The following is a 24,338-nucleotide window of genomic DNA, read 5'->3' on the forward strand; positions in this document are numbered from 1 at the left end:
GACAGTCTGTCTAGGCCTGTTTTGTCACCTCTTAATCTCTTAAATGCTCAGTCATTTCGCTAAAAAACATACAGACGTGTTTGTTGTGTTGTGGTTTTTTTGTTACATTTCTGAAATTAAGTTGCATGAACTGGCCCCTGTCTGCTCCGTTTTCTTTCTTTTTAAATTGTGTTTATATGCAGTTTACCTTTGGTTTTCTTTTTGCCCCGTGTATTGATCTGAGCATAAGTCAAATCGCTGGGCTCTCCGATATCGATATCTACAAAACAGAAGATAAATGAGATTATATGGAGCACTCTGGAAATACTGTACGTCAGAAAAAACAGCATCTCACCTTTGCTTTTGCATTTCTTTTCTCTTTGTCCAACTTCTGAATATGTCACGCTATTTTCCTTGGCAATGGCATCATCTGGTAGTAATAATAATAATTATAATAATCATCATCATCATCATGCACATTTTTATATCATGAATTAGAAATGCATTTATGTTTAAGTTTATGCTTTAATTCTAGGATACAACTGATGATTGTATTATATAGGTGTAGTTATAGTTCGTTTTAACCTTTGTCCATCTTTTTCTTGACAGTGACCTCTGAATATGTGACATCTGAAAATGGATCATCTAAATAAAAAAAAAATTAAAAAAAGTCAACATGATTGAATGATTGTCATTTTTAATGAAGTGTAAAATTAATTGTATGATGTGTTTAGGACTCAACCTGTGTCTCCATTCTTCACTACAGTCACGTCATCATAAACGTGATCTGAACCTTCTGTGCAGAAAACAAGCAGCAAAGGTAAAACTTTGATAGTTTAAAAAAAAAAGGAAAGCTGGGGGTCCAAATATTGATTTTATATGAAACATGTGAAGAATGTTTTTAAGGTTTAGGACTCAACCTTTATCTCTTCTTTTCACCGCAATCATGTCATCATAAGTGTGATCAGAACCTGCTGGACAGAAAAGAGAAGAGAGGAAAAGAAGAAAAAAAGAAAAGAGGATGTTTATAGTGTTTAGGAACTTGTTTATAGATGTTTACTTATACACATTTATTACACATTATTATTTAACATACATTGTTATGACACATCATACGCATTTTGTACGCATATATAATATGTACAAAACAAATAAATTAAAGTTTTCTGTGGGGGTTTGTTTAGGTTAGTAAAAAAAAAGGTTATTTGCTCAGTATGTTTCAATAAAGATAGTTGTGCATATGAGTGTGTGTATGCAGCAAGGAAAAAAACGAGATTTAATATTTTGCTTTTATACATTTTTAATTGGTTTACTTTTTCAGTGAGAGACAGAATAACAATAAAACAAATCCACAAAAATTTCCAAAAAGTTCTAAATTGGTTTCTCTCTCGTGATCACTGAAACTCCATGACGTGAGATTTTGCATGGATTCTTAGACTGAGTGAGATTGGCAGTTGGAACTACTATTCTTGTTTCATACTTTTATTGACATTATTGTCTAATATATAAATGTTGTTGAAGAATTTCTGTGTGTGTAAAGAGTTTGGCGCCTCACCTATAAAGACCACCTTGCTGAGCTCGGATCAGGATCAAGCACACACAGAAACTAAAGCTCTCTATTGTAATCTTTCTATGGGTGTTTCTCTTTCTGTATGTATAAATAAAGATGTGTGAGGGGCTGCGTTTGAGAAGCAAACTGAAGAGAGCTGGAAACGGTTTACTTCCCTTGCAACTGAAGCTCGTGTCTATTATTGAGTCTTGAAATATTGAGTTGTCTTCGGGGTGGTAAAGAACCTTAAAGGGGCATCCAGACCCAACATTAATTTGGTGTTTCTGCCCGGTCAACAACAAGGCAGATCGGAGAAGAGGAGGACGGAGAGGACCTGAGAGAATATCTCTGCGCAGTCGGGCAATAGACGCCTGTCTAAAATCCACCCTCGTGAATTCGTGGGAGGTCAGCAAATCTTTGTCTGCAAAAATCTACTTCTCCACGCTGTCTGACAGTGACCGTTTTTTCAGAAGACATCTCAGCGCTAATTAGGTAAATATAACTGTCGTTTGAATGCATGCAAAAGAGTCCCGGACAAGGCTAGATGCCTGTTTTTCTGATTGAGTGTTTGTTACACAGCGATAAGTTTCGCTAGATGCCCGGCTAGATGTCAGTTCCGCGATAGATTAAAATTTCTGAGTGAAACATTAGATACGTTTTGTCGTCAACTGAGGAAACTTTTGTGTGAATGGTGTGCATTTTAGTATGCATGTTATTGATTTTACAAGGAAATCAATCAATTAAAGGGGAACATAGGAAAAGTCACGAGTTGAATCTTTCTTCACATTATCTTGATACAGTGACTTTTTACATATGATTTAAAGGGGTGGTATGATTCAAAATTGAGAAAACTGGTTGAGTGAAACGGCTATACCTGCAGACTATTAGAGCCTGTAGAAGCTTGGTATAGTGGACTATTTCATGCAATGTGTGGTTTATCGTTGAATCATACCTGCATAATGGGGAACGATAACAGTAAATTGATGGGAGATGCCAAATTCATGGAAATATAATATTGTCTGAAATAACTTTTCTAGTAGGTTAGTGACTTCTGAGGTTTTCCTCATTGCTAGGGTGAGTCAGATCAACGATCGATGGATGGAGCCGTCTTGAGATCTTGACTTCTGGCCACCAAACTGGCTTAGCATGCTATTACTTAGGGAACGCATAAAAAATTACTCTTTTTGAGTCTATCGAGGAGATGGCTGCATTAAGGTAAGTGATCTACGGGGTAGCCTCTGACTAAGACCTGGACTAGCCCAGATGTGTTGTGAGTCTGTTCTGGCCAAACAAGGTCTCTAAGGGACCCAGACTCCTAACGAACGATAAGTCGAAACTAGGAAATATTAGAGTTAATTAATGATCCAATTTTAATCACAACTAGAGGGATCAGCAGTTACATTTTAATAAATATAACTAAAATCACGAAAGATTGGAGTCAGATAAAATTATGTATAAGGTCAGTACTATAATTGGAAAACCAAAAGATTAATAAATATAAGTGATTTTTAACGAGACCGAACACGCATTGACCTTCGACCAGGGCCTCTGGATTCCATTCTGCAGGAAAAGGGGGGACCCTTACAGGATCAAATACTTATTACACATTAAAATGCAAATCAATTTATAACTTTTTTTTTTAAATGCATTTTTTAGGATTTGTTTTGTTGTTGTTCTGTATCTCACTGTAAAAAAAAGCTACCATTAAAATTGTAGACTGATCATTTCTTTGTCAGTAGACAAATGTACAAAATCTCACTGTATGTGTGTAACCTATTCCATAATAAATTATTAGTTACTGAGGCTGACCAGACTGTAGAGGAGAGTGTTCTGCTCGAGATTCTCCAGATGGATTTGGGACCGATGTTTGGTTAATGTTGTGCAGCTGATCTATAAAAGAAAAAAAAAAAAAGAGAACTTCATTTCCAGTTTTTACATTACATGCGTTTTCATTATATATTTGTGAAAATCTTTGGTGATATATTGATTAATGATTAATTTCTTCAAAAAGTATTGCAAAATGATGGTGTTTCCATTAACCAATACTATGCAACCAAAACAAACTTTCAAAAGTCATGGCTATGGATTTTGGCGAGATTTGATGGATTTTGAATATATTTATATAAAGGAGGTCTATATCTTTACAGAAGCTGCACAGAGAGATACTTAAGAGCCATGCATGATGTGCCTGAAATGATCAAGCATCAAAAGAGTGTGAAAAATCTGTTTCTAGTGCAATTTTGCAAATTATCCCATTTTCAAGGATAATGGAAACACAGCTATATTTAGATACTTTATTATTGCTGTTGTGTTCAAAAAAATTAACTGCTCCACACCTTTTTTCTTCTTGTATCTCAAGAGCAGCAGCAGAGAAATGAAGAACAACAAGCAAACACTCAATCCTACAACCACTGCGATGATCAAAAGAGAAGATGAAGCTGCTAAGATAGGAGGACAAAAACACACAGATCTGTTTTGAGTGATGTTTTTACAATACTATTACAGAGGAACATGAAATCAGTCATTATTCCCAAACCTCTGACTGAGATCCAGCTCTTGGGTGACTCTCCTCTCTGTGTTTTACAGTAGTAGAAACCCTCATGTGACTTTGAGACAGTCGTGATGTTCATCTCTCCTGTCGTCTGATTCTGGACGAGTGATCCGTCTTTATAGAAATCAGCTCCGAGGATGGAGGAGTTTGTAGATTGATGTAAACAGCGTAGAGTCAGAGTATCTCCCTCAACCAGAGGATCAACAGAACTCTCCAGAATCACTTCACCATCTACAACACAAGACATACAAGAGCTTACTGTATATAGTAAGAACATATCAAAACAGTTCAGGGGCAGAAATGTTATGAACTGAATTGTACTCCTTGCTTTCTGTGTTTTATGCACTACTTTCATGTAGTCCAACCATAGATCACTAAAAGACTTTAGAATATAGATTAGAATATGTGTAGATGTAGTGATTGGAAACAGGACTCACTATGTACAGTGATGTTGAGAGGATGATGTTTCTCTCCAGATTCAGACTGACACCAGTAAACTCCAGTGTCAGATGTGCTGAGAGAGTCGATTCGACATCTAGATCCTGTTTGTTTTGAACAATCTTCAGTTTTTCTGTCTGTGTATCTTCTCACTGTCCATCCAGAAGAGCTCCTCTGATCCTCACAGCTCAGAGAGAGAGAGTGAGACAAGAAGTGTTGACTTCTGCTGGGACTGACCTTCAGAGAGACCCGCGACCATTTACCTGAAAACAAGAACATCACTCATAAAACTGACAGACTATATGTGTGTAATCCTTAAAGTGTGTATTTAATAGTAATATTGATGCTGATCTGGTTCACACTAGTCTTTCCCCCTGTGCCAGAGACTGTACTGAAACACAAATAGAGATGAACAGCAGCACAAACACAGTCACACACTCACCAGTGATCCACAGCAGCTGTGTGCTACTGTTGTGTGTGTAAAAGACCGGTCGTCCTCTCTCTGCTCTGCACGTATAAACTCCTGTGTGCTGTAGAGCAGCAGGACTGAGAGTGTAAGAGTCTCCAGCTCCTCTGCTGCTGTCTGACAGACCATCACCATCATCATCATCATCATCTCTGAACCAGCTGAACGTCCAGCCTGTAGAGGAGCCTGGAACCTCACAGATCAGAGTCACTGAGTCTCCTTCAGTCAGCCACGGCTGTGGAGACACTCGCACTGCTGCCTGAGCTTCAGCTGAACAAAACATGAGCAGTTATAGAGAGAGAAGCTGTTCACACTGATGACAATCAACAAACACACAAACTCACCTGAAACCTTCAGTGTCACAGCATCACTGCGCTGAGAGCATTGAGTGTTATTCTGTCCTCTGCAGGTGTAGATACCGCTGTGAAAGTCTTCAACTCTGCTGAGGATCAAGTCTTGTGTTGAACACCAACTGACAGCATTTCTGTGTTTCTGATCATCTGTTTCACTGCTGCTGCACTCTTTTGTACATCGGCCAGCAGAGTCTTTATACCAGTTTGTTCCCTCTATTTCCCATCTGTACGTCCATTCAGTGTCTCCTCCCCACTTTATATCACATCTGAGAGTGACTGTTTCTCCTCTGAACACGTGTTTATCAGGCCGTACCGTCACCACGGCTTTTGGGCTCTCTGTACAAACACAGATTATTTCATTTATTTTGGATTAAAAGTTTTAGGAGTTCTGCAGATATTGTCTTTGATCTGTATATTTATCACATATGTTCTCTCTCACCTGTAACATTTACCCACAGTGCATCACTGTAATGTGTGTAGTAGACTGGTGTTCCTCTTCCAGCTCTACACCGGTACTGTCCTCCATCAGACACTGAATCAATCTTCACTCTGGAGGAGTTTGTTTCTGTCTTTGTCTCAGAGGTCAGTGTGTGTTTGTTCCAGTAAAAGTCCCATCCAGTGCCCAGATTCACGAGACAGGTCAAAGTCACTGTGTTTCCTGTCAGTGCAGCTCCTTCAGGATCTGATGTGAGTTCAGGCTTTGGCTTCAGATCTGCAGGAGAACAAGAACACATTCAGATCCTGAAGAGCCAGAAATGATAAATCACAGAGTATTTGTACTTTTAAAATATTGTGGCTAGGTTTTATTCAAAATAATAAAAAGAACAGATTTATTGTGTTTTTATCTTTCATCAGTTTAATGACTTTTGTATAAGAGCTTTTTGTATAAACTCATTATGAAAAGCATAAAAGGCTGGTTTTACTTTTAAATATTTAGATTTGTGAATATAAAATATTCCCATCATAAAGACGCTACTGACCCGAGAATCATCTTTTATTCATGTTATTATTAATCATGCTATTATTCATTAGTTCTTAGATAATGTCTTTTGGGTGAAGCTGTCAAGGTAACATGGATATCAGACCATAAAGTATCCATATACACAGAATGAAAAAACAGATGATCCATGGTTTCAGTGTCATCACAGAATATAGATTTATTAAAGTCAAATCCAAATCTCAGTCTTTCATACTCACTGGATGGAATTATCCCATTTTGGGAGATTATGTATTTAGTTTTAAGAATTTGAAGGGAATCTTTTTGATATCCAGTCCTTGTCATACAATGATTTGTTTCTAACTTTTATATATCTATTGTTCCATAACGGTGTCTAGTGTGCTGCAAAATGATGGCTGTATAAAATCTTCCTCTCCCTGCACCGACTCAAGTTTAAGACACTGATTCTTACATATACACCTTTTTCTTCAACACAGAAGTCTATGAGTGAAACTTTCAGGTCATTATACAGAAGTTAAATAAAGAGTTTCACTACAAACCAGTGTGATCAAAATTAATGTAATACATTAAAATAATGTCCCAATATACAAAAACATTGGATATCAAGCAGCAAAAACACCTTCTTTTGTACAGCTGAAAGAAAGTTAGACCATAGAATTTAGAAATATCTCATTTTTTAGGTCAAGAGAAATGTGTCTAGAGCAGTCACAGGCTCTACTTCCTCACTCTTATGAGTCTGAGATCTTCAAGTAATCTTGTTATCATCACAGAGACACAAAATCACTTTCCAGAACACCCCCGACCCGAGAAGACATAAGGTCTGTATATTTGTTTATCGTTACTTAAAGGGATACTCCTCCCCAGAATGAACATTTTGTCATTAACCCCTCCCGGTCTAGCTTCTACTAATCTGAACTATGTCTGAAATATTGTATTATGATGTCACATCTCTGGACTCTTTGTCATTGTTTTTTGTCTCGGGCCACGTGCTATCTGTGCTCTACCTTCCCTTTGTGTTTAGTGTATAATTGTCTTCAGCTGTGTCTCGTTAGTTAAGTCAATTACGTTGTATATTTAAGTCCTGTGTGTTTGTCCGATCGTCAATGTCCATAAAAGGTTTATACGTGGTTTTTGTTCTGCCTACCTGCCTTTGTATATTTATTTTACCCGTTTGAGATTAAATCTGGTTAAGTTTACTTTGCGTCTCGAGAGCTCCTTCCCGCGAAACCGCAAACGTGACATATGAGCACTTCCTGTGTATATTTGTCTCTTTATGATAAATCACTTTGAATAAAAGCCTCTGCTAAATGAATAAATATCAGGAAATCAACATTATAAAGTACTATATATTATAAATAAAATAATGAATAAATATAATGATCTAGTTTGTTCTTATTTCACTAAATTGAACAGTTTCTATTAATTGATGTCATGTGATCATTTAAATAATTTTGTTTGCATTGGTTTGTTCTTATTGGATTAAAATCAAAATGGATCAAAATAGAGCATAAAAAGTTGATTTTAGTAAACAGTAAGAGTTTTCTGTTCTGAACAAACTCCGTTTAGATTATAGATATGTGATATTAGAGAGAGTTTATGAGGATAATGATGTTTAACTCACCGACAACAAAGAGAGAAACTGAGCTTGATTGAGATGATCGTGGTCTTTCTTCTCTCTGTCCTTTACACCAGTACTGACCCTCATCAGATTTAGTAGCTTTTATGATAATAAGAGTATCATCAGTTACACTGGAACTATCAGACTTCTGTAACTTTACTCTGTCTTTATAAAACTCATATCTCCAGTCAGGTGTCCAGTCATTTCTCCAGTCATATATCAAACCATTTCTCCTTCTCCAGTCTCTGTAAGACTTAATCACACACTTCAGAGTGACTCTCTCTCCAGTGAATACAGTTCTGTCTGGAGTCACAGTCAGTGAAGATCTGGGTGAATCTGTGAAGAAAGATAAAAACAAGTGACTCAAAGTGACTCTTTTTTTATTGAAAGAAAAAGCCCAAGTATATATTAGTTAATAATATTGTATAAAAATACAGTCATGCAATCTGGTGAAAGTGGGAAAATTTAAGTTACACTTTAGTAAAAAACATATACCTCGATATCTTGAATAACTCTTAAATATGAAACCAGAAACTGTTATTGTTAAAAATGGATTTCAACCAATTAATTTTAAGGGTCCCATTTAGAGAATCTTAATCAATATCTTTATATCGTTTTATCATCTCTATTTTGTAATTTTATTGGTCTTCTTTTTTCATGTGAAGTTAATCTTACTATTTTTAATAGCTCTATTTTAAATAGCAATTGTGTATGCTGTGTAATTTAATCTTGAAATGTTTTCCACCTTAGTCAAAAAATCTCTTATTTTTCACAAGAACCTAGAGCTGAGTTTAATTTGACAAAAATATAAAATATGACAGCCCTGTTTTAGGCCACAATTATTATTAAATCTGGGTGATGTACCTCCTCCTAAGAAAACAGAACTATTAGAATTGTCATACAGAGATTTTATAATGTTTTGAAATTGTGACATAATCCAGATGCATTTGCAAATCTTGCATTTCAAAGTCCATTCACCACTGTATTCCCACGTCTTATGAGCTATAAGCCTGTCATTTTTAAATAGTAATATTAATTGCCATTAATTTGCGAAAACCTGCCAAAAGGTAAATACAATCAAAATTTTGCATTTTGCATTTGAATTTCCAATGTCTACATCGACACTGTCAATCAAAGTGAGGGGGCGGGACGATACTAGGGGGTGTGTTTGTACTGGGAAGTGACATCACTCACATACAGCCGTGCCGAATGCTGTGATTGGTGGAGGTAATCGATCAAGACTCTGCTAAATACAGCTGCTAATCATTTCATGCCGGTTCAATTTTGACAAGGTGCCAATATTTTTGTTCCGTTTTTTTTTTTATGTATGTGAAATTTTATCTACTTTGACTTTCTTCCGTTTTTTTGTGTTGTTTCAGTGTAAACAAACCAAAACATTTGTAAATTGGCACAATTTGCTAAAAGAAGTGTTCGATTTTCCGACAGAACTGTAAGGGTGTCAATATTTTTGGCCGAGACTGTAAGTGTGATTTGCCTAAAAGGGACCAAACAACAACAACAGTCTCTCAACTAGATATATAGACATAGTTCAGAGGGTTTAGGAGAACGATGATATTTAACTCACTTTTCACTTTGAGAGAAACGAGATTGATTCTGATGAGACTGATCTTCCTTCTACGTTTCTTTCCTTTACAAGTGTAATCACCTTCATCAGATATTTTAGATTGTTTAATAGTGAGAGTGTCTCCATTTACAGTATAACTCTGAACAACTCCACTGCTGCTTTTATACTCATATCTCCACTCATACGGCCAGGTAGAACCTGAGTCATATATCAAACCATTTCTCCTTCTCCAGTCTCTGTAAGACTCAATCTCACACTTCAGAGTGACTCTCTCTCCAGTGAATACAGTTCTGTCTGGAGTCACAGTCAGTGAAGATCTGGGTGAATCTGTGAAGAAAGAAGACAGAGGTCTTTCAGTGATCTATTCAGAAACATGATCTGATCTGAGTTTCTGTATTTGTGTAACACTGATGTGGAGAAGAGAGTGATGTGTCTTTTATTAAAGGTCTTCTGGAAACTTTATCTACAGTGAAGTTAAATCAGTTGATTAATCAGCTTATGCAAGTTCATTCATGTCTTTTTATTTCATTAAAGAAACTGAGTCACAATCTCCTCAAATAAGGACATAGTAAACCTATAGATGAAATATCATTTTTTGTGTACATTATTATTAAAGCTCTAAACAATGTAAAGACATCAAAACTATTTTTTCCCTAAAACCTTTTTCTCTAAAGAGTCTGTTGTCATATTAATGCAGAAAAAAGTCATATTTGGTGCCCAGAGAACCATTCAATGAACGGATCTTAAAATCAACTTTTTGCGTATTTTGAAGAACATTTTAATAATCTACAGACCCTTTTATCTTAAAAGTTCTTTATGAAACAATCAATAAGAAGCTTTACTTTTAAGAGTGTACTTCTTAAACTTGTGTACAGGGAAGTTGACAGAATAAATATTATAATATTCAGGTCTATAACTGGTGTGTGCTGTCACTTTATCATGATCATAAAAACTATAATACAGATACAGTGCCATGAGTTTTGTGTTTTAAGACGACACTCGATAAAATTTGAAAATACATTTTAATTATTACTATTTTATGGAAATATTCATTCATTTTACTTACTGTATCTGCTCTTGTGATGTTTAGCTTTGCTAAAAGTTCACGTAAGATTTTACTCTGTTCCTGACTTTATATTTACAATGTTTTAATTACTGAATTAATAATAGTAACAGTATTTTATATACTATTATTAATATTATTACATAAAGAAGCTTTAATATATGCTCTTCCGGAATTAGAATATTTTCATTTCAGTTATGATACATACGGTCACTTGTTTGTTTTATATTGTAGAGACAAACGTGTTTAATCAAGAAACTCTGGACGGATACACTAAAATATCTTTAAATATTTTTGAGTTGAAGTTATGACAAATCTGGAAAAAATATTTTTTTTATAGCACTCATGTATGCAAGTAAGAAGATAGAGAAAGAGATCTTATTTAACTAAAACTGATCTGGTGACCTGCTTTGTTTGAGTTAAAGAGATGTGAAGAAAAGCTAAACACTCTCACCTGATACTGTCAGAGTAACTCCATCACTCATCTGAGAGTATGTTGGTGCTTTTGACTGAGTTCCTCTACAGCTGTACACACCACTATGAGACCAATCCACAGACGTGATTATATATTTCTGGTCTTGTCTTATGATATAATCTTGTTTGTTGTCTTTATTCCAGCTGTACTCCCAGTCTCCTGTCTGCTGTATGTCACATGTGAGAGTGACCGTCTCTCCTCCGAACACATGTCTATCAGGATCAACACCAACTACAGGTTTGGGTCTCTCTGTGAAAAGAACAAAAAAAATAAATAAATAAAAATATATTATTAATATTTTTAAAAACATACTTTATTGCAGTGATCAAAGTTAAACTGATGATCATTACTGCAGTCTTCAGTGTCACGTTCTAGGACTGTTTGTTAATATTTTTCTGTGTCTTAGTTTCTGTCTTCCAGTTAATCGTGTCATTATGTTCAGGTGTGTCCTTAATTATGTCATTTTCTTTCCCCGTTAAGTTCCAGTTTTTTCTATGTTCAGGGACCGGTCTACTTAGTTTTCTCTGAGATGTTACGTGTGTGTGCTACTCTTATGTGTGGGTTTATCATTGTTTGGATTTATTTAAAGACTATTTTTGTATTAATAAAATAGTGACTACAGTGTTGTCAAGAAAGCACAGCGGAAATTAATACAAAAATAGTCTTTAAATAAACCCACACATAAGAGTAGTACAGTACAGTGTAGTGAGACATTCACATGATCCTTCAGAAATAATTATATTATACTGTAAAAAAATTGTTTCTCAGGTAACTAAAAATGTGCATAATTTAGTTATGAAGTGACAAATCAAATATAAATAGCACATCAAAAGGGAACTAATATGCAAAAATAGCTTTTTCAGTGTGTGAAAACAACCAGCCTTTAATGGTAAAAATCCACTCATTCATTTATTTATAAAACCAATTATCTGTTTCAGATTCTTCCTATGTTTACGACACCGAGGGGAAAAAGTCCTGTCCATTGTGACGCTCTCTGCCCTATTAGCATAAACACAGTGTATATGAAAGCAATGTGAAGTTGATCAATGTAATTAGTCAAGCTCATAATCACAAATGGGGCTCAAAAATGAAAATAGCATGCAATACAGTTATTTTTATCAAGCCATACCACCCTCTGTGTAATTTATAAAATGTATTATTATACACGGGACAATCAGATGATTGACTTTTAAACCAACTCTGTTTTCTGTAGAGATAAGACTTGGTACTGATATTAAAGTGTTTATTTGCAAAAGCAAGCAGTGAGCGCAAGCTGTTGAAGCTCCGCCCTCTTCCTCTGAGCGCCACCTCATTTGCATTAAAGGGGAAGAGACAAAAACTTTGTGTTTCGTCTCAATACCCTAAAAGTGGCAATTTTAATACGTTTTACAAAACGAACGCTAAGGTTGTCATAGAAATCAGACAATTTTGACTTCACATACACACTCTGGAGACATCAGAGACTTGTTTTACATCTTGAAGAATGGCATAATAGTTAAATATCACACACTCTGTGTGTGTCTGTGTACTGGACTGGACTGGTCTGTTAAAAAAAAACAATGAGTCATTCGTAAAACATGTGTATGCACAATTTTTTTCATGAAATGTGTGTACGGACCTTTTCACAAATAAATAATAATTCGTCAAAAGCTATGATCTTTTGAGAAGATAATCTGACTCTCACATTTAGAAAGTGCTTTTCAAGGCACTCAAGGCCCTTACATTGCGAGGATCTCATTCACCACCGATATGCAGCATTGTCTGGATGATCAGATGGGAGCCATATTGCACCAGAACACATACACTTATTAATAAATAAGAGACAGAGTGATGAAGCCAATCAGTAGGTATAGGAATTATTAGGCCATGAGGCTCAGACGTGAATTTGTCCAGGACACTGGGGTTACACCCTAACTCTTAAGTGGTATGTGATTTTTAATGGCCACAGAGAGTCAGGATCTCAGTTTAACGTCTCATCTGAAAAACGCTGCTCTTTGACAGTATTATGTTCCTGTCATTATACAAGTCTTTGGCTGCAGGGTGATATGTCTGCTAGGAAACTATATGAATGGTTTGCAAAATTGTGCATGTTAGCAATTCAGAAAAACTGTAAATGACCTTTTAAAATATATTTAAATAGAAAATGTTTATTAAAGAAAATAGTTTTCACTTTGGTTCAGCTATATGCAGGTTTGGTAACCAGAACACACTTCTTAAGAAATGACTGGTAGTGTGTAACAAATATATCAAGTTGTACTCTAATGAAAAAGTAGAAAGTAAAACAACTCTTACCTCTTACTGTTATATCAACCGCATTGCTGTACTTGCCGTAGTAGATTCCTCGTCGTGCTCTACACTGGTATCTTCCTCCATCAGAGACTCTCACAGACTTGATTGTTTTAGTTGCATCACTTGTAGAGTCAGTGTTTGAGTCTTTGGTCCAGTGAATAGTCCATCCAGTTAACTGTCCCACATCACAACTCAGAGTAACTGTGTCTCCAGTGAACACTGACCTCTGAGGATTTACAGTCAGAGTCGGCTGAGGTTTATCTGGAAGTGAAGAGATGCAGTGCTGAGTTCACTTATAGCTGCTATTAGTCATATTTCACAGATGTGTGTCTTTTTCAATATATTAATGAGTTGGTTGATTAATACAGAAAACAAATGCAGTTTATTTTAATTCTCTTGGCGAGAAAATAATGTTAAAGTCTCAGGAGAGCAGTTTTCAGATATATATCAGAAGTGATAATCCTGAAGATAATGTGAGATGATTATGATACATATTCATTTAACCTAAAAAAACTCACAGTAACTCACAAGCTCTCTTTTATAGTGCAAAAACTTAGGCCTGTTTTCTTTAGTTGTCAGCCCAAACAAACTGAAGCTTCACATGAATTCAGTGCGTCTTGCTTTCAGCTAATTTAAGGTTTATTTATGTATTTATTTTTATTGCTGGGGCAGTGGTGTAAAGCACGCCGCCACTGGACTCTAGAGCAGACGCTTCCTCGCTTCCCCATCTGACAATCTGATGGATGAGTCTGGGTTTAACGGTTGTCAGGAGAACGGTACTTGTCTGATTGCATTGTGCCAAGTTTAAAGTTTGGTGGAGGGGGGATTATGGTGTGGGGTTTATTTTTAGGAGACCCTTATCCTGACCTTCATATGATTGAGAACAATTTATCAATTTATCTCTTTCTATGATCATAAACAACCTAATATTCTCTGCCACGCTCACTGTGATCACAGCTGATAGTCCAGTATCTGTTTAGAAACTAGAACATGATGGAACTGACATGTAAAACTTATCTGGTGACCTGCTTTGTTTGAGTTAAAGAGATGTGAAGAAAAGCTAAACACACTCACCTGATACTGTCAGTGTAACTCCATCACTCATCTGAGAGTATGTTGGTGCTTTTGACTGATTTCCTCTACAGCTGTACACACCACTATGAGACCAATCCACAGATGTGATTATATATTTCTGGTCTTGTCTTATGATATAATCTTGTGTGTTGTCTTTATTCCATCTGTACTCCCAGTCTCCTGTCTGCTGTATGTTACATGTGAGAGTGACCGTCTCTCCTCCGAACACATGTCTATCAGGATCAACACTAACTACAGGTTTGGGTCTCTCTGTGAAAAGAACAAAAAATAAATAAATAAAAATATATTACTAATATATCAAAAAACATACTTTATTGCAGTGATCAAAGTTAAACTGATGATCATTACTGCAGTCTTCAGTGTCACGTTCTAGGACTGTTTGTTAATATTTTTCTGTGTCTTAGTTTCTGTCTTCCAGTTAATCGTGTCATTATGTTCAGGTGTGTCCTTAATTATGTCGTTTTCTTTCCCCGTTAAGTTCCAGTTTTTTCTATGTTCAGGGACCGGTCTACTTAGTTTTCTCTGAGATGTTACGAGTGTGTGTTACTCTTATGTGTGGGTTTATCATTGTTTGGATTTATTTAAAGACTATTTTTGTACTAATTTATGCTGTTATTATTATTAGTATTATTACTACTATTATCACCAATATTTAAAAGCTAAAAAAGTATATATTTTTTTTCTTGTAGATAACTCCACAGACATAATTTTTCAAAACACATAATCAGATGTCCTCTTGATTCTTATGTGTTTCTGACCTGTGTGTCATCAGTTTTAATACCTTGTTTTTTTGTTTTTATTGTTCAATAACGAAACCACATTTTTTAAAAGTCTGTATTACCAACATGAATCTTGACAAAACAGTTCTCATCTCCAAAACTCACTCAGACCAACAAAATACACCATATAGATCTGAAAATAAGTGTGTTTCTTCATAACACTGGGAAATCATTCTCATTCAAAAAAATAGTACATTTATAACATACTGATTTAAAAAATACAAGAGGGAGGATTACAAAAATTAATAACTTTTGTCTTTGAAGTTTAAGTAGTTTGTAACATAAGTATTTCATTTTAGGATAACATCTTTTCATTTTGCTGACTGAAATTACAGTTAGTTGTTTTTAAAATAAGTATTACTGTTTCTCCAGAAACCAGATTCAGTGATGATGAACTAAAAGATTTTATGATGTGGTGAGAAAGAAATACTTTCATCAGCGTGCAGTACTTGTCTTGTGTTTGGTCAGTTCATGTTCTTTAACTATATCTCAATAAGTAAATAAATAAAAACCCAGACTGTATTATTATGAAGGTAGAAATGCTTCTTTATAACTATGCATTTATTTTAAAAAAAGTATCACAGGTTCCAGAAAATATTAAGCAGTGATTTTGGAAGGATCACGTGACACTAAAGACTGGAGCAATTCAACATAACTTCACAAGAATAAAATACGTTTTAAAATACTTAAACATAGAAAACGTATTTGAATTAAGATAATATTTTGAAATATATTGTGAAATAATAAATTCTGTATTTTTGATTAAATAGACATTGATGAGCATAAGGAACTTATTAAAACAACAATACTAGTAAATAATAATAATAATAATAATAATAATACTTACTGATGCCATTTTTATGACAATGTAAATAAAGTTTCTCTGGTAACCTACAATTTAGTTACGTAAAACATGTGTATGCACAATTTTTTTTCATGAAATGTGTGTACGGACCTTTTCACAAATAAATAATAATTCATCAAAAGCTATGATCTTTTGAGAAGATAACATTTATGAAGTGCTTTTCAAGGCACTCAAGGCCCTTACATTGTGGGGATCTCATCCACCACCGATATGCAGCATCGCCTGGATGATCAGATGGGAGCCATATTGCACCAGAACACACACGCTTATTAATAAATAAGAGACAGAGTGAGGAAGCCAATCAGTAGGTATAGGAATTATTAGGCCATGAGGCTCAGACGTGAATTTGTCCAGGACACTGGGGTTACACCCTAACTCTTAAGTGGTATGTGATTTTTAATGGCCACAGAGAGTCAGGATCTCAGTTTAACGTCTCATCTGAAAGACGTTACTCTTTGACAGTATTATGTCCCCGTCATTATACAAGTCTTTGGCTGCAGGGTGATATGGCTGCTAGGAAACTATATGAATGGTTTGCAAAATTGTTAGCAGTTCAGAAAAACTGTACATTACCTTTTAAAATATATCTGAATAGAAAATGTTTAATAAAGAAAATAGTTTTCACTTTGGTTCAGCTATATGCAGGTTTGGTAACCAGAACATACTTCTTAAGAAATGACTGGTAGTGTGTAGCAAATATATCAAGTTGTACTCTAATGAAAAAGTAGGAAGTAAAACAACTCTTACCTCTTACTGTTATATCAACCGCTTTACTGTTCTTGCTGTCATAGTTTCCTCGTTTTGCTCTACACTGGTATCTTCCTCCATCAGAGACTCTCACAGACTTGATTGTTTTAGTTGCATCACTTGTAGAGTCAGTGTTTGAGTCTTTGGTCCAGTGAATAGTCCATCCAGTTAACTGTCCCACATCACAACTCAGAGTAACTGTGTCTCCAGTGAACACTGAACTCTGAGGATTTACAGTCAGAGTCGGCTGAGGTTTATCTGGAAGTGAAGAGATGCAGTGCTGAGTTCACTTATAGCTGCTATTAGTCATATTTCACAGATGTGTGTCTTTTTCAATATATGAATGAGTTGGTTGATTAATACAGAAAACAAATGCAGTTTATATTAATTCTCTTGGCGAGAAAATACTATTAAAGTCTCAGGAGAGCAGTATTCAGATATATATCAGAAGTGATAATCCTGAAGATAATGTGAGATGATTATGATACATATTCATGTAACCTAAAAAACTCACAAGCTCTCTGTTATAGTGTAAAAACCTCGGCCTGTTTTCTTTAGTTGTCAGCCCAAACAAACTGAAGCTTCACATGAATTCAGTGCGTCTTGCTTTCAGCTAATTAAAGGTTTATGTATTTATTTTTATTGCTGGGGCAGTGGTTTAAAGCACACCGCCACTGGACTCTAGAGCAGACGCTTCCTCGCTTCCCCATCTGACAATCTGATGGATGAGTCTGGGTTTTCCCAACCAGAAGCCGTGGGTAGACAAAACTATCCGCGACTCTCTGAGATCCTGCTCTGCAGCCTATAACACGGGGATAGTCACCGGGGATATGTCTGAATACAAGGCTGTGTCGTACAGCGTGCGCAGAGCGGTAAAGGAGGCAAAGAGGCGCTACGGAAGGAAACTTGAGTCACAGTTTCAACACAGTGACTCTAGGAGCCTTTGGCAGGGACTGAGAATGCTTCTCTGGCAGACGAGCTAAACACCTTTTATGCTCGTTTCGAGGCTGCAGCTAATCACGCTAGCGGCATGATGAACAGCACACATGCCGAGAGAGCCGGAGAGGAAATCGCATTCACCATTTCGGAGCACGACGTAAGGAGGGCATTCAGGAGAGTGAACACCAGGAAGGCAGCAGGACCTGACGGCATCACAGGTCGGGTTCTGAGAGCCTGTGCTGACCAGCTAGCACCGGTGTTCACTGAGATATTTAATCTCTCCCTGAAACAGTCTACAGTCCCCTCGTGTTTCAAACAGTCCATCATTGTTCCTGTGCCGAAGAAACCTCAACCATCTTGCCTTAATGATTACCGCCCTGTAGCTCTGACATCTGTAGTGATGAAGTGCTTCGAGAGACTCGTCAGAGACTTCATCACCGCATCACTACCGGACACACTGGACCCACTAAAGCAGGGGTGTCAAACTCAATTCCTGGAGGGCCGGAGCCCTGCAGAGTTTAGATGCAACCCTAATTAAACACACCTGATCCAGCTAATCAAGTACTTCAGACATGCATAGTATATGTGATTTAGCAGGGTTGAATCTAAACTCTGCAGGGCTCCGGCCCTCCAGGAATTGAGTTTGACACCACTGCACTAAAGTTTGCTTACCGCCAAAACCGGTCTACGGAGGATGCCATCCCACATCTCCTCCACACAACCACAAGCCACCTGGATTTTAGGAAAGGGAACTATGTGAAAATGCTGTTCGTGGACTATAGTTCAGCGTTCAACACCATAGTTCCCTCCACACTCACCTCGAAGTTGGAGGTCCTGGGACTCAGCCCATCCCTGCGTCACTGGATCACCAACTTCCTGACCGACAGACCACAAGCCGTACGGATGGGAAAACACACCTCATCCTCCCTCACTCTCAGCACTGGAGCCCCTTAGGGTTGTGTTCTGAGCCCCCTGCTGTACTCGCTGTACACACATGACTGTGTGGCCACTACAAACTCCACCACCATCATTAAATTTGCTGACGACACTGCCGTGGTGGGCCTGATCTCCAACAACGATGAGATGGCCTACCTTCAGGAGATCAACAACCTGGAGAGATGGTGTCAGGCGAACAATCTGCTCCTGAACGTCAGCAAAACAAAGGAGTTAATAGTGGACTTCAGCACGAAGCAGGTGCGCTCTTACCATCCCAACATGATCGACGGGACCCCAGTGGAGAGAGTGGACAGTTTTTGGTACCTGGGTGTTCACATCAGGCAGGACCTGTCTTGGTCCTGTCACATCAACACCCTGGTGAAGAAGGCCCGGCAGCGTCTATACCATCTGAGGCGCTTAAGGGACTTCAGACTCCCATCTCAGGTGCTCAGGAACTTTTACACCTGCACCATTGAGAGTGTCCTGACGGGAAACATCACCTCCTGGTTCGGGAACAGCACCATGCAGGACAGGTGAGCTCTTCAGAGGGTGGTGCGGTCAGCTGAGCGCACCATCCGCACTGAGCTCCCTGTGCTGCAGCACATCTACAATAAGCGGTGCTGTACCAGGGCCAGGAAGATCGTGGAAGACCTCAGCCATCCCAACAATGGACTCTTTTCTCTGCTGCGTTCAGGAAAGTGCTTTCGTTCCTTGAAGGCAAACACAGAGAGAATGAGGAGGAGCTTCTTCCCACAGGCCATTCGGAGTCTGAACCAGAGAACACCCAGCACCTAATTACCAGGATTCCCATGTTCACCCTCTCTTTCCCCAGATACTCGCCACTACATTTGGACAATTGCACTAGTCACTTGCACAGCCACTTTACACTTTACACTTTATACACTTTACACTTTATATCTTATATCTTATACTTTATATTTATATTCTATACCTTATTTTTATTTTATTTTATTTATTTTATTTTTTTAATATTCTACTTTGCACACTTCTTTTTTTATACATATTTTTATATTTTATATATGTACATTTAAATTTTGTTTTCTATTTTGATGCTGGACGGTTGTAAAGAACATTTCACTGCATGTCGTACCATGTATGTATGTGTATGTGACAAATAAAATTTTATTTGAATTTGAATTTGAATTTGTTTAACGGTTGACAGGAGAACGGTACTTGTCTGATTATATTGTGCCAAGTTTAAAGTTTGGTGGAGGGGGGATTATGGTGTGGGGTTTATTTTCAGGAGACCCTTATCCTGACCTTCGTATGATTGAGAACAATTTATCAATTTATCTCTTTCTATGATCATAAACAGCCTAATATTCTCTGCCACGCTCACTGTGATCACAGCTGATAGTCCAGTATCTGTTTAGAAACTAGAACATGATAGAACTGACATGTAAAACTGATCTGGTGACCTGCTTTGTTTGAGTTAAAGAGATGTGAAGAAAAGCTAAACACTCTCACCTGATACTGTCAGAGTAACTCCATCACTCATCTGAGAGTATGTTGGTGCTTTTGACTGATTTCCTCTACAGCTGTACACACCACTATGAAACCAATCCACAGGCGTGATTATATATTTCTGGTCTTGTCTTATGATATAATCTTGTGTGTTGTCTTTATTCCAGCTGTACTCCCAGTCTCCTGTCTGCTGTATGTCACATGTGAGAGTGACCGTCTCTCCTCCGAACACATGTCTATCAGGATCAACACCAACTACAGGTTTGGGTCTCTCTGTGAAAAGAACAAAAAATAAATAAATAAATAAAAATATATTATTAATATTTTTAAAAACATACTTTATTGCAGTGATCAACGCTAAACTGTGATGATCATTACTGCAGTCTTCAGTGTCACGTTCTAGGACTGTTTGTTAATATTTTTCTGTGTCTTAGTTTCTGTCTTCCAGTTAATCGTGTCATTATGTTCAGGTGTGTCCTTAATTATGTCGTTTTCTTTCCCCGTTAAGTTCCAGTTTTTTCTATGTTCAGGGACCGGTCTACTTAGTTTTCTCTGAGATGTTACGTGTGTGTGTTACTCTTATTTGTGGGTTTATCATTGTTTGGATTTATTTAAAGACTATTTTTGTATTAATTTCCGCTGTGCTTTCTTGATAACACTGTAGTGTAACATTCACATGATCCTTCAGAAATAATTATAATATTATACTGTAAAAAATAGTTTCTTGGGTAACCAAAAATGTGCATAATTTAGTTATTAAGTAACAAATCAAATATAAATAGCACATTAAAGGGGACCTATTATGCAAAAATAGAGGGGAAAAAGTCCTGCCCATTGTGACGCTCTCTGCCCTATTAGCATAAACACAGTGTATATGAAAGCAATGTGAAGTTGATCAATGTAATTAGTCAAGCTCATAATCACAAATGGGGCTCAAAGTTTAAAATAGCATGCAATACAGTTATTTTTATCAAGCCATACCACCGTCTGTGTAATTTATGAAATGCATTATTATACACGGGACAATCAGATGATTGACTTCTAAACCAACTCTGTTTTCTGTAGAGATAAGACTTGGTACTGATATTAAAGTGTTTATTTGCAAAAGTAAGCAGTGAGCGCAAGCTGTTGAAGCTCCGCCCTCTTCCCCTGAGCGCAACCTCATTTAAAGGGGAATTAAAGGGGAAGAGACGAAAACTTTGTGTTTCATCTCAATACCCTAAAAGTGGCAATTTTAATAAGTTTTACAAAACGAACGCTAAGGTTGTCATAGAAATCAGACAATTTTGACTTCACATACACTCTCTGGAGACATCAGAGACTTGTTTTACATCTTGAAGAATGGCATAATAGTTAAATATTACACACTTTGTGTGTGTCTGTGTGATGTACTCGACTGGTCTGGTAAAAAAAAACAATGAGTCATTCGCAAAACGTGTATGCAATTTATTTTGCATGAAATGTGTGTACGGACGTTTTCACAAATAAATAATTCATCAAAACTTTGATCTTAATAACGGATAATCTGACTGATGATAAACTTTCAAATGAATGAATGAATGGCAAACTATACAGAAGCCAGTGTTTTATTAGCATGAGGACTTATTATTCTGTGTGAAGATAGATGTAAAATGAACATAAAACATCAGTAAAGACATAAAATGTTGCATTCTGATGTAGACAAATACTACAAATCACATTTGCTGCAGTACTGCACGTAGGGTTCAGAATCACCTGTTTCGTCTTGAGTGTGTCCAACAGCATCTATTCCATCTTTATTGACTTCAGTGGTATATATTTCATCAATGGCTTTAGTAGCATCTGTTTCCTCTTCAGTAGCGGCAAAATTTTCTTCACCTTGAGAGTTTCCATCAGCATCTTTTTCATCTTGACCGAGTCCCAAGTGGATGAAGAGCATCAGCACTACAGGCAGAAGAAACACATTGATTCAACAAATACAAATTACACACTCAGACATGTCAAGAGTTTATTTTACATCAGTCACACACAACGTCAGAATTTAAGAAGATGCTTTTTTCCTTTTCCAGCAGGACCTAAGTACCTTGTCCACAGTGATAAGACCACTTCCAAGTGCTTTCCTGACCATGATATTACTGTGCTTGATTGGTCAGACAGCATGCCTGAAATATTATATATTTCCAAGAGAAAGACGAGAAACAGTGGATCCAACAACACAGATGAGCAGAAGCTCAATAGTGTAGAGCCACAGACTGATCTCTTTATTCACTCCTCACTGATTCTGGAGTTTGTGCTAAAAGACCCCCAACCAAGTGTTGAATACACAAATGAAAATACTGAAGGAAAAAGAACTTAAACAATTCTGCTTTTCAAACACATTATGGATTGGTTTTAGGAAGTACTCTAATGTTTTGAACATACTGGATTTTGTCTTTTATGAGCTGTAAGCTCTAATCATCAGAATAAAAACAAACAAAACCTTACATGTAATAAATCTAAAATATATGAAAGTTTCACTTTATTGAGGTGTACCTGTACAGCGTTTAGCAAATGCTAAACGAGTTTGGGCTCATTTCAACGCTTCTCTGCTTGTTCCAGCTCACTGATGACTGCTTATGGTTCAATATTTATCTTCTATCAGCTTCTGCCTGGATTTATTTTTTCCTGGGCACTGTCAGCCCAAGTCTCTCAAGCTCCTTCAGGCCAGTTCAACAGGGGTGTTTTAGGACCGGGTCAAAATCCTCATTTGACGCTTTTAAAAAAGTTGTAGCAGCTACTCTGTCTTGGTCCAAAGCTGCTAACAGGAACTTAAAATGTAACAATAAAATACCAATGAGGCAAAAATACTCTTAGTTAATCTTTATTGCTCAGATTGGTATTCCTTATTGTTATTAAGTTTTGTGTTAATATATTTGTGTTGGTCACGGTCATTCCTCACCCCTCTTCCTATCATCTCTGATTGCACAGTTGATTGATATTCCCATTCTTGCGAGACCATGTGACCCTTCACCATGCTCATTAAATCTTTAATATCTACTATAATAGGATTTTTGCAAAGTAGATATATAATATATATGGGTATTTGTGTTTGCCCAAGGTTTCTATTTACAATTTGTTTTGAAACATATCAGACTTCTCTGTTTATTTCTTGAACACAATTTCTTAAAAGTTGGACGTTTGTATTGTTTATGTACTAATAGGTAGAGCACATAGTTCTAGGTGCTTAGTTCTGGAAATAGACAGCAGGTCAGTTCCTAGAGAACTTATTTCTCCCTCGGGTCACGTTCTTGGTTGCATTCGCCCCGGCGGCAGGAACCGGCGGCAACTGACAGCCATGTTTTTTAACAAATGCCAACAAATGTTGTTGTGTTGTGGGTTCCAGGATAATAGAGAGTATAAAGGCACAATTTACATGATTTAAAGAGTGGGGCTAAGAAACTAAAACCAACTTACACTAAAGCTGAGAAAAGAACATAAGGCAAGGCAAGTTTATTTATATAGCACATTTCATACACAATGGTAATTCAAAGTGCTTTACAAAAGAGGAAATAAAATAATTACAAGATTTAAATAACAATAAAAGAAATTTAAATAAAATAAAAACACTGATTTAAGATCAATTAAATTTAAAGCAAAAAGAGATTGATTTAAAACAGTTTAAAATAAAAGAAGCAAAGTAGCACAGTTCGGACGCAGCACAGTGCTCATTCTGTAAAAGCACAACTAAACAGATGAGTTTTGAGTCTGGATTTAAAAGTGACTAATGTTTCAGCACATCTGATCTCTTCAGGAAGCTGGTTCCAGATGCGAGCAGCATAATAACTAAAAGCAGATTCTCCTTGTTTGGTGTGAACCTTTGGTATTTCTAACTGACTTGATCCTAGTGATCTGAGTGGTCTGTTAGGTGTATAAATAGTGATCATATCTGCAATGTATTTAGGTCCTAGTCCATTGAGTGATTTATAAACGAGTAAAAGTGCTTTAAAATCAATTCTAAATGTCACTGGAAGCCAGTGTAAGGACCTGAGGACTGGTGTGATGTGCTCTGATTTTCTGGTTCGAGTCAGGATCCTGGCAGCAGCGTTCTGGATGAGCTGCAGCTGTCTGATGGTCTTTTTGGGAAGGCCAGTGAGGAGACCATTACAATAGTCCACCCTGCTGGTGATGAAGGCATGGACTAGTTTCTCCA

General features: G+C 36.9%; 1 protein-coding gene across 1 annotated transcript in view; it reads right to left on the minus strand.

Annotated features, from left to right (window-relative positions):
• LOC122349534 (titin-like) overlaps positions 1–24,338 on the minus strand; it is a 55,500-nt gene that overhangs the window by 1,370 nt on the left and 29,792 nt on the right. Inside the window, exons 6-23 of the mRNA XM_043245616.1 lie at positions 16,811–17,068; positions 14,399–14,668; positions 13,328–13,585; positions 11,015–11,284; positions 9,498–9,824; positions 7,916–8,248; positions 5,776–6,048; positions 5,328–5,672; positions 4,960–5,253; positions 4,517–4,780; positions 4,065–4,310; positions 3,865–3,969; positions 3,338–3,418; positions 900–950; positions 722–775; positions 565–624; positions 335–409; positions 188–259 (exon numbers count right to left, since the gene is read on the minus strand). Of these exons, the coding sequence (XP_043101551.1) occupies positions 188–259; positions 335–409; positions 565–624; positions 722–775; positions 900–950; positions 3,338–3,418; positions 3,865–3,969; positions 4,065–4,310; positions 4,517–4,780; positions 4,960–5,253; positions 5,328–5,672; positions 5,776–6,048; positions 7,916–8,248; positions 9,498–9,824; positions 11,015–11,284; positions 13,328–13,585; positions 14,399–14,668; positions 16,811–17,068 (3,636 nt within the window). The remainder of the gene's footprint in view (positions 1–187; positions 260–334; positions 410–564; positions 625–721; positions 776–899; positions 951–3,337; positions 3,419–3,864; positions 3,970–4,064; positions 4,311–4,516; positions 4,781–4,959; positions 5,254–5,327; positions 5,673–5,775; positions 6,049–7,915; positions 8,249–9,497; positions 9,825–11,014; positions 11,285–13,327; positions 13,586–14,398; positions 14,669–16,810; positions 17,069–24,338) is intronic.

The sequence above is a fragment of the Puntigrus tetrazona genome, chromosome 7, assembly GCF_018831695.1.
Source record: "Puntigrus tetrazona isolate hp1 chromosome 7, ASM1883169v1, whole genome shotgun sequence".
Lineage (NCBI taxonomy): Eukaryota > Metazoa > Chordata > Actinopteri > Cypriniformes > Cyprinidae > Puntigrus > Puntigrus tetrazona.